The 9,910-nt window shown below is 37.4% G+C and overlaps 1 protein-coding gene across 7 annotated transcripts in view; it reads left to right on the top strand.

Moving 5' to 3' along the window:
• Positions 1 to 482: 482 nt before the first annotated feature.
• LOC117405700 (guanine nucleotide exchange factor DBS-like) overlaps positions 483 to 9,910 on the top strand; it is a 71,419-nt gene continuing 61,991 nt past the window's right edge. For 4 of the 7 annotated variants that reach the window (XM_059029903.1, XM_059029902.1, XM_059029900.1 and 1 more), the window contains exons 1-2: positions 485 to 654; positions 1,352 to 1,530. In XM_059029903.1, the coding sequence (XP_058885886.1) occupies positions 653 to 654; positions 1,352 to 1,530 (181 nt within the window). In that variant the 5' untranslated portion in view covers positions 485 to 652. Of the gene's footprint in view, positions 655 to 1,351; positions 1,531 to 9,910 lie in introns of all 7 variants that reach the window. The other 3 variants (XM_059029898.1, XM_059029899.1, XM_059029904.1) reach the window with 3 other exon arrangements.

Genomic DNA, 9,910 nt, shown 5'->3' with positions numbered 1-9,910 from the left:
ACATTATTTAGTTGTGTTAAGGAGCACTAACACGTGTGTTTTTTTGAATACCTTTGCAAATAGAACAATTATCCATATACTGAGAATTGAATATACGAGTTCTGCTGATTCATTAGCAATACACCGATATTCACAAATTGTGTATACGATGCTTCATCTCGATGAAGACAAACACAAACAAAAAAACAAATTATATATCGACCAAATGCCAGAAAATATTAAAGTGTGTGTGTGAGATCGGGATGCCAGTACAGCCTGTAGTCAGTTTTTATCTCACGTGCATGTTTTATTATAATTACACGTTGAATTGATTAGTGCTCGTTTTATATATTATTGGCTGACACTTTGTATCATTTGTATCATGTTTTGGTAGCTTCTTCACTTCGTCCCCTTAGTTGAAGTGGCTTATTGGTTTGACTAATTTGATTACTGATAGTTTTACTCGCCTCAATATAATGTTATAAGTAACTCCCATTTCATACACACGGGATGGCCGTCCTGGGGGGTTGTGTCTGTCTTTTGTCTATTTTTGGGGGGTGGAGTTGTTTGTGCAGGAGAGGGAGCATAGCGATGGTGTTTGGAACAGAGAGTAAGAGGAAAGTGAAAACGGACAATAAATGGTTGGCTGATCGTATGCTGGTTTGAATGATAAATGTGAGCGAATTAAGCGTTTAACCTGTCTGCATCTAACCGGAATTTACGGTCTTGGAATTGAAGTAAGATATTGTGATACTGATTTCTCTCTCTGGTGTTCCCACCCCTGCACTGACATTGTGTGTGTGTTTTATTCTGTCTGTGTTTGTTTTGTTATTCTCGAATGTGTTTCGACTAAGATAAGAAACACCCTACCCTTAATCGGTGTACTAAGCGCTTTATTGCAGTTTGCACTTTGTTGATTTAAAAGAACTATTTCGACGAATTTTAATCCTGATGACTACCTGTCAATGGAAAACCTGTACTGACTCTTTGCTGGTAAATTGAATAGTTGTGGTCTTATATAAGGATCTTGAACAGTAGGCTGATGCTACTATTTAAACCTGCGGCTCAATAAATTTCCACTGATTTCGTATGTATCGCCTGTGTTTTTCTTGGTGACACTATTCCCTGTATTTTAGATCTGCTATCCAAATAAAAATAACTCGATACATTATGTAATATTGTATTCACATTACATATTTTAAAAAAAACCAAAAAAACACACTCACCTTTGTGTTAAAAAGGAGTTTTAACCTATTTGTGTACGTAATGTATTGTGATGTGTAGTCGTGGGACACGGTGACCTATGGACACCTGTGGTGTTGGGTTTATTTGTTAATGACACATCCTGTGTTTTTTGATAACCACATTATAGGATACCAATGTCTCTCTTCATTTCAAACTGTTGGAGGTTCAACACCATTGGCCTGTTTAGTCGTCGTCTGTACGGCAGAAAGGGCAACAATGACGATGGAATGGAAGATCCAGAACACCAAATGGAAGTGTCTGACATCACCCAACTGGTCCCATGTAAAGAAGTAGCAGTCAAAATAGGTAAGGGAGAGGGAGTGGGTTTCAGATTGTAACGCACAACAGATCCACAAGGTGGCAGTACAAGCAAAGTATTTGACAATGCTGTTAAAGAAAATGTCAAGCGCCTTTTGAATTGAATTGCTTGAATTTAACAATGTGTTAATGTTTGGAATTATTTTTCCTGTAGTTTCATGTGCAGTTACACAATTTGATTTAGATTTGATTCCTATGTGCAAGGTTTGTTGTTGAAGCACAGATACCAGTACCTAAGCAGAAGGAAAAACCCTTGAGAGCCCAGACAAAGACACAAAACATCCGTAAACATTTAAGTAAACGGTTCTCTTCAAATGTATCGGCAAAAAAAGTTAGCCTTTTAATATAGGAGCATTCTTAGTTATTGTTGTCGAAGTTGAAGACAAACAAGATTGTATTGGTTTGCAGTGGGAAGCAAGAGACAACTAGATGCAGAGACAGCTTAGCAACTACTAATTCACATTTAAAGGGAGGTAGAGAGTTGGAAAATGAAAAATGACCAAGCCCTAGTTATAATTCTGTTTATCTGGTAAGTTTTGTCCAATCCAATGGGTTTGTATGGATGTATAAACTGTAGATCAGCCCGTTTAGTGTTTTGTTTAGGTAGTTTTGAGTCTTTACTATCTACAGTCTAATTTCTTACCTGTTTTAATATCCTGTAATGTATTCTGCTGTTACTACTAAAACCATAAAAAAGAATGCTTCTAAACTATTGTAGCAAAAGAAAATCTTCAGATAGGAAGTGGTGGGAAAGCATGTTAACATTTTAATTTCTAAAGCAATTATCTAGACAAACAATAGAGCACATGATGATGATAATACATTTAGTTGGTAAGAATATAAATCCTATAACTATCGAGTGTGTTTATATTCCTATGAATAGTGACTTCTCCCCATTGGGGTAACCCGCACCACACACCAGTGCTATGGTATTGATTTTATCTTAACTAAACAAGCAAAATCCAATTGTCTTCTAATGCATGCTTCTTGCAGATAAACCCAGTGAATACAGCAGGTTGTTATGGGTGGATCTCAAGGCAGATTGTTTCAACCCACAACAATACAGTTTGTGAGACACTGAAATCCAGTGCCCTCCAGACAGGAATTTGTTGGCTTGTTTTTTTGGTCAAACAGTATGGGAGACTGAATGTGAAGTGTCTGATTCCTCCGAAGGCCTGCATTACAAAACACTTGCAGTTAACTCACAAGTTAAGATCAGGAATGCATCAACGTTTCCTCACATGTAGGGTGAACATAGTCCTATCTGGAGGAATTGTATTATTTTTCTGTGGAGCGTAACAACACTGGAATCTCCGCAGCCAGAGTATTCCTTAAAGAACAGATTGCCACTGGTGTGAAATATTTGGCTTATTTCCACTGGTGTGTTCTTATTTTAAATATTTTATTTTCTGTTTCTGTCATCACTAGAGCTACACAAACTGGTTATTCGATTCACACCAAGCTCTCCACAGGTGTGAGTCATTGGTCTTGATTGGGTTAATTCCAAGTGAAGAAACAGCTGCTTGGGTTTGTGTGGATTGCTGTTCTCCACAGAGTTAAGAAAAGCAGCAGCCATCACAAACCCAAGCAGCTGTTGGAATGGCCAATTTAGCCTGATCAACAGGAATGACTCCTATAATTATCAGTAACTGATTTTTATGGAGAGCTAATCGGATAATCTGTTCGTGCAGCACTCGTCATCATATATTGCTGCCTTGTTAAAAATATATATAATAATATGAAGCACTCCTATGGCCTCAGTACCTCAGAATCATGTCTGGTCTCCAAGTACATCTAGTACACCAGAGTGTTACCTTTTAATGGATATAAAGAAAAATAACAAATGCATCAGTAAAAAAGCCTACTTGGAACAAATGTGGAGCATGCACTTTTTTATATTTATTTTGGACCATGAGTATTTAAATTGTTAATGACATTGCCAGTGAAGAAACCTCATTGTTTGGCTTTACTGTTAATATATCAAACTGTTTTCTCCTTTTGAATGTAGTTTGTCTAAATGTAGTATATAATCTAAAGTTGGTCTGGGCATCCTCCTATCCCAGGGTCTTGGGTTTGACCTTATGGCTGAATTTCCGGCCAAATCTTTGGATTGTCGATCGTTGTGAAACTTCACTGTTCCTGGAGGATTGCTACTTTTTTTTATTATCAAAATGAGTGTTCAGGGATATAAAGAAGACTCCCATTGCATAACCAGTTGATCCATTCCTGGTTTTACTATGAGTTTAATAATACACCTGAGCTTGTTATTACCTATACACTGGGGCTAATCAAACACCTATTAAAAACCTAGATTGGGTGAAACTGCTATGCAATAGGAGTCTTATTTCCATCTCTGATGTTGTAAAAGGACTGATTTGGAATTCAGTCACACTGTAGAATGGGTTGTCCTGAGTGTGTATGCAAGAGATGACTATGCAGCCCTGGCACTGTAACAGTAAGTTTCTATTGAATGGATCAGCAGTGTCCTCTACACAATGGGCTACCAGCTGACTGAACAGGGTGTTTGTTTGCTATGTTTTCTTTTTAATAGATGTATTTTTATAAAGAATAATCCAGTCCTTAAAGAACTGGACCAACAATAATTCCTTAATTATGGTATTCGTCTTGGTCATAATTTTTACCACCTTTTGCAATCGCACACGACACCTGTCCTGGCTCCATTTTCTTAAATCACATGTACCGTTTACTCTGTGAATCATCAACCTGACATGAATGGTTGAAGAGACACTGCCATACAATTTGGTCCCGCTGAGATTGAAAGACCCAATTTAAAGATGTAGCCACCCTCTTTTAATGTCTGTCTAGATCTGAGCAGAAACAGTAATCGAGTAACAGCTGTTGGAATTGGGTTGGAAATACCGTAGTCAGGTAGAGGTTAAGTCCTTTGCATTGATCTCAAATTCTTGCCTGGCTGGAGTACTAGATATGCAATACGTTTGACTTGCTGTAGATATCAAGTTGTTATGGCCAGTCTGTCCTCTAATGGTCTCTACTGCTTGTTCTGTGCAGCCCCTTGTCCTATAGCTATTGCAACTTTAGTCCCATCTCTTGGTAGAATGCTTGTATAGCAATTGCATGTCTAGTTCATGTTGAGGAAAGGCTGTTACCAGTGACCTTGTGGTTTCCAAGGCAGTCTTAACCACCCCCCCACCCCCCCCCCCCCACAAAAAACACTTCTCGCACACTAAAATTGGATATATCCCGAACAGCAATGCATCACACAGCATCCATCACATATGCTTTTTGTTTTTAATTAGTTGCACTGGATGATTTCACATATTTTACCAGCACCCCATTGCCTTCACAATGTTCTACAAACAAAGGTGACGTTAATAATAACCACTCAAAATGACTGTGAGTGCTTTATAGATGATTAGAAACATTAGGTCACTCGCAGAAAGAAAAAATGACTAGGAATTACATTTGTAGCAAGCATCAATAGGATATTGCTTGTTTGCAGAGGGGGGTATTTACCGTCTGTGCCAGATGAATACTATTAAGTCTAATAGGCTGGAGGACACTTCAGTTTACTTGCAGTACACCAGTATATATTTTATAAATTTGTTTTCTTCTCTATTAGAAACTACACCTCAGCCCACACACTTTTTTCCATCTGTCACCTTTTGCAAAGCTGTTATCACATGTATAAATTAGAATAATCATGCCTGTGATGGAGATTATCGTGCATTACAAAATAATAATAATTTATGTGAAGTTCATTCTTCAAAGGGTAAAGGAGAAACTAAGACCAAAAAAAAAAGCTTTGATTTTTGTTCTGGCCAATTCAAAATATATAGGTTGCCTTGTCTGTATAAATTATGATTATCTGTGGAAGTGGATCAGTTATCTACAACAATCATGAGAAAGGAAATAGAACTCCTCGGGAGATGGCAAACATCCCACAGAATCGTTTTGAAATGGTATGGATTGAAGTCTTACTTGCTGATTTGTAAGATTCTTCTGTAGGCGTTTGGGGCATCGCATCCTACACAGATATTGATTTATCATTTTTTTTATTTATATCAGAATGGCACAACTGCCACGTATTTGGTAGTTCCCATGATGCCAGTCTGTAAAGATATAAACGCTGTTCTAGAAGCCTTTAGAACATGAAAGCCAGTCAATCGATGCAAGGTTTGACAAATTTCCCTATAAATAAAAATACGCTGGCCTCAGTCTTTTCATCCAACTTCATATTTAACAGGTTGTCTGTGAAGTGTTTGTTTTGTATAACTCTAAATTTCTCTTGTTTTAAAATGTTGGTGGCTACATGCAGTATATTCCAGTTTATGCATAAGGTAAGAACACCAAGTTGGGACTTTTTTTTTTTTTTTTAACCGCTCCTATGGTCTTTTTTCACGTCTACCATACATTGGAAACACCTGTAACTAAATCGCCAAACCAAAGTACTATCGCACGAGGCTATAGTTTCATGTGACTTTGTTATATGATAGGTACCCTTAAAATGAGTGTTTTTTAAAATGAATACATGCTTGCAGGAGAAGGTCAAATACAATGTGCTATTGTATCTGCAAGTCCTGGCTTCATATTGATTGAAAATGTTCCTATTTATGTGCTTACTGCCTGAGCTGCACAGTTCAGTAGAAGAATGTGTGACCCTGACATTATTAACATTCATGATTCTGGCTTCAGGCAGCATCATCTCAGCATTTGATCACAGAGTACACTGCGGTGGAGAGCGAGACTGTGTGTGTGTGTGTATGTGCGCACTTCTAAGTGCGTGTAGTGACACCGCTTCTGTTTCCAAGGACTCTGCAGTAATTGAAATGCAGGGCTTTTAAATGATCCATTTAGCTCAGAGGCGCAGGATTGACGGAGGGGTCCTTTTTGTCCTGAAGAATGATATTTTGGACAAGGAATGAAAAAATGACCCTTGAAGAATTGGTGCAGAGATTGAATGCGGTTGCCAAGTGCACTGGTAGGAGGAGCTGCTAGCATTTAGAATGTAGATACTTGGCATCTTGCGTTTAGTCAATTTGCTGCTTTTGGTTTTGTAATGAAATTTAAATAATTTGTGTATTTTGTTAAGGCTGTCATTCTGTGTATGTCATTCAAAGCTGTTAGTTTTTTTGAATATCTGTAGGTGTCCGTTTTAAAATCAATCCTGTTTCAGAATGTTGTACCTTAAACATGTGCATTTTATAATTTCTACTTCAGTCTGTATATAGGTTTGTTACATACGTTAGTTGATATTCCTCCCTTCTGTTATTCACATATTGGGAAACTATAGGAGTAGTTTTACATATCACTCTAAGCAGCTGTAGATGATACTGTTTTATTGTAGCCCATTTCATTTGTCTTGTACATCTTTAATGAAAGACCAGTTCCAGATTCCAGGTCTAATGATTGAATAAGAAAAACAAACAATTGTAAAGGTTATTTTGCTGAATTACCTGTCATGGTGCGGCCATGCTAGATGTATGACTATCTGATACAGTTTAGTTTCCTCTCCTGCTGGAGTTCAAAGTCAGAATAAGATAAAATTATCTGATACTTAAAATAATAAACCTTTTTGTATATTGCACGGTTTTAGACAACTTGAGTTTAATCTATTCATACATTTGTTTGAAAGATAGTTTGCATTCCACAGTATGTACTTGTCATGTCGATACTCGGGGAATGCAGCGTAGTTTAAATTGAATATTAAAAATAAATTATTAAAGTGAAATAGATTGTAAAAACAGTAATGGGGAATGTGCGTAATATTTAGTTCCTTCTGGTTTGAGAGGGCATATTAACAAAATACACAAATGTCTCGGGCTTCTTGGGTACTTTAAACCAAGAATCATAGGGAGTTTCTATGTCAGAGAATGGTCATGAATTGGACACTTAAATATCCTAGCTAAAATATTTTTTGGGAAGCATAAGGGTGCTAAAGTACTAGTTGGCTATTGAGTTCATTTCCTGGTAAAGTGTGTACAAATCACCTTAAGTACAGAGAGATAGTAGACAGCTGTACATTCCATAGTGTTGCATGTTTGTACAGTATGTGTTGTGTATTGTGTATTGGGGATTGGGGATGCATGTTTGTGGCCATTTACTCTTTTATACCTTTACTGACCTTAAGAATGTGCAGTTTGACACTTTGTAAAGAACAGTACAGCTTTGTTTTAAAATCTGGGTGTTGGTTTGTCATTTCTGGTGCTTTACAGCATTTTGTCTGGTTTTACATGACGATTAACTAGTCTTTGACTAATCTTACTGTAGTGAAGGTAGTCCAGGATGCTAATCAGGCTCTGCGAATCCAACCAGAATTATTTTCTTATCTTGTCTCCCATCCAAACAGCTAGAAATGTCTTTACTTCGAAACAATAGCCGTGCAACTCATGACTTAAAAGCAGGTATGTGATTTCCAAATGCAGAGCAGTGTTGAGACTTCCTGTTAGTTGTGGCTTCAGTTTCACTGGTGCAGGGTTCCAGAGAATTGCAGAGAATATGTACTGTGTTTGTCCATCTGTCGCACAAATATTTTTACACATCTAGAAAAGTATTTTATGTAATTGAAGAATGCCCTAGCCAAGTTTAATCCCAGTTATTGATGGTATTAAAAGCTGTGAGTATTTGGTTCCACTGTAAAGTGTATATGTAAAGATTACATTTTTACATGTGCATTCCGTGGATGTAGACCATGGGTATTTACATTTTCATGTTCCTGACGTGTTACTGAAAGCTCTAAATATGTATTGGCAGGGATATATATTACTACTTGTTACCATAGCAACATTGCCTGTGATGTTGTGGTCTCCCCTTGGTCCTGAGTCCAGAGCTGTTCATAGCAGACACCATTTATTGACCAAATATTGGAAGGGCAGCAAGAGTGAACTGTTCCCTTATCAATATCGCACTATATCACGTTTAGGAATCGTGTTGATCGTACTCATAAAATTGAACTGACTGTTAATTAGTCTAGTAAGACAACCCCCTGGGGCCAGATGCTAAATAGCCTTTAATATTATATGGTTTTGACAACCTACTGGAATTGGCAGTGTATTCAAAGGTGTTTAACAAAGAGTGGAAAACCTCTTTGTGCAGTGTTTGTATTTCAGGCTGCAATGTACAGCAACTGTTATCATTGATTGAATTCACTGTACCTGTTCACCGGGCTTCAGCTAGGACAGAAAAAGACTGGGTTTCCATTTGCTTTCAAAAGAGGCTAGTCCAAGGTAATTGAATGAGAATAATTTATTAGATTCAGCTGCCAGATTACATTTAGTACATAGATTGGTTTCCTTGGTTGGCTCCAACCTTTCAGAGAACCCAATGGATCTTATTAATGGTGAAAGGACAGATGTGTATGCTAATTGGAGGAGCTCAGTTAGTCTATTGGTCAAGACAAATTAATGGTTAAATAGCTGTGCGGACTAGGGATATTGTAAATTATCTTGATGTCTTGACGAAACATGCTTCAGTCTCGGTGATTCTGAAGAAAGTTCCCTAAATGTATTTTTCCATGTAAAACGGCATCCATAAAAATGCACAGTATCTTTATGCAAACAAGTTTTATTTTTGCCGTTCTCTTCTATGGATGCATATCCCCAAGGAGGGACATGTTGAGGAGATGTTTGTAATGTTGTACATATGTCACACCTACATTTTTACGTATACCTTTTCTGAAAGTCTTTGTCATGTCTAGGCCTTTCAGAACATTTCAGAATGCCAAACTGTATTCCTGTTTATCCCTAAGCAGTATATTAAAATGTTTAGCGAGCCATGGAGACATCTAAAACCCCAATTAGATTGTACTCCAGTCTATCCTGAGGTTCAAGTTACTGAGCACTGCTATCTGTAGTCGGGCCCTTCAGCATAAACTGTTCCAGTCTTCTGAGATGTAGTAAATCATTGCTTTTTTCAACTCTCATATAAACAGTGACAGAGTGTTTGTTTTAAAATTGAAGTAAAACCGTTATGGAGCAACTGAGCTCAGTACTGTATGATTAAATTCACCACAAGCTGTCAATTGAGGCAGGAAGATAAGTATTTCAGATATGTATTGTTTAAGGGAGTGCAGGAGACTGGTTGTTGGGGGTATTTTTTATTATTATATTTTTTTTTAATATAAACTTGCCCGTCGGGGTGAGGGGGGAAACAAAACTGAAGTTCAATCTCTAAACTCCTACCTATAAGCGATAACTAAAAAACACCTGGGATGAGCAGAGGGACATGTTTCATAAAGGAATATTGAAGTGTGAATAAGAACCTCAGAGATATATCCTTTTAACCTTCAGTCAGATGGGAAGTTATTGTAGAACAATCAAAGAGGAAATAGTGAGAAAGAGATGTTGCTGTTCTAATACTTCCTATTTTACTACAGAGAGAGAGGACACTC

The sequence above is a fragment of the Acipenser ruthenus genome, chromosome 9 (assembly GCF_902713425.1).
Source record: "Acipenser ruthenus chromosome 9, fAciRut3.2 maternal haplotype, whole genome shotgun sequence".
NCBI lineage: Eukaryota > Metazoa > Chordata > Actinopteri > Acipenseriformes > Acipenseridae > Acipenser > Acipenser ruthenus.
The sequence above is the reverse complement of the archived record's forward strand: the minus strand, read 5'-3'. Positions and strand labels throughout refer to the sequence as shown.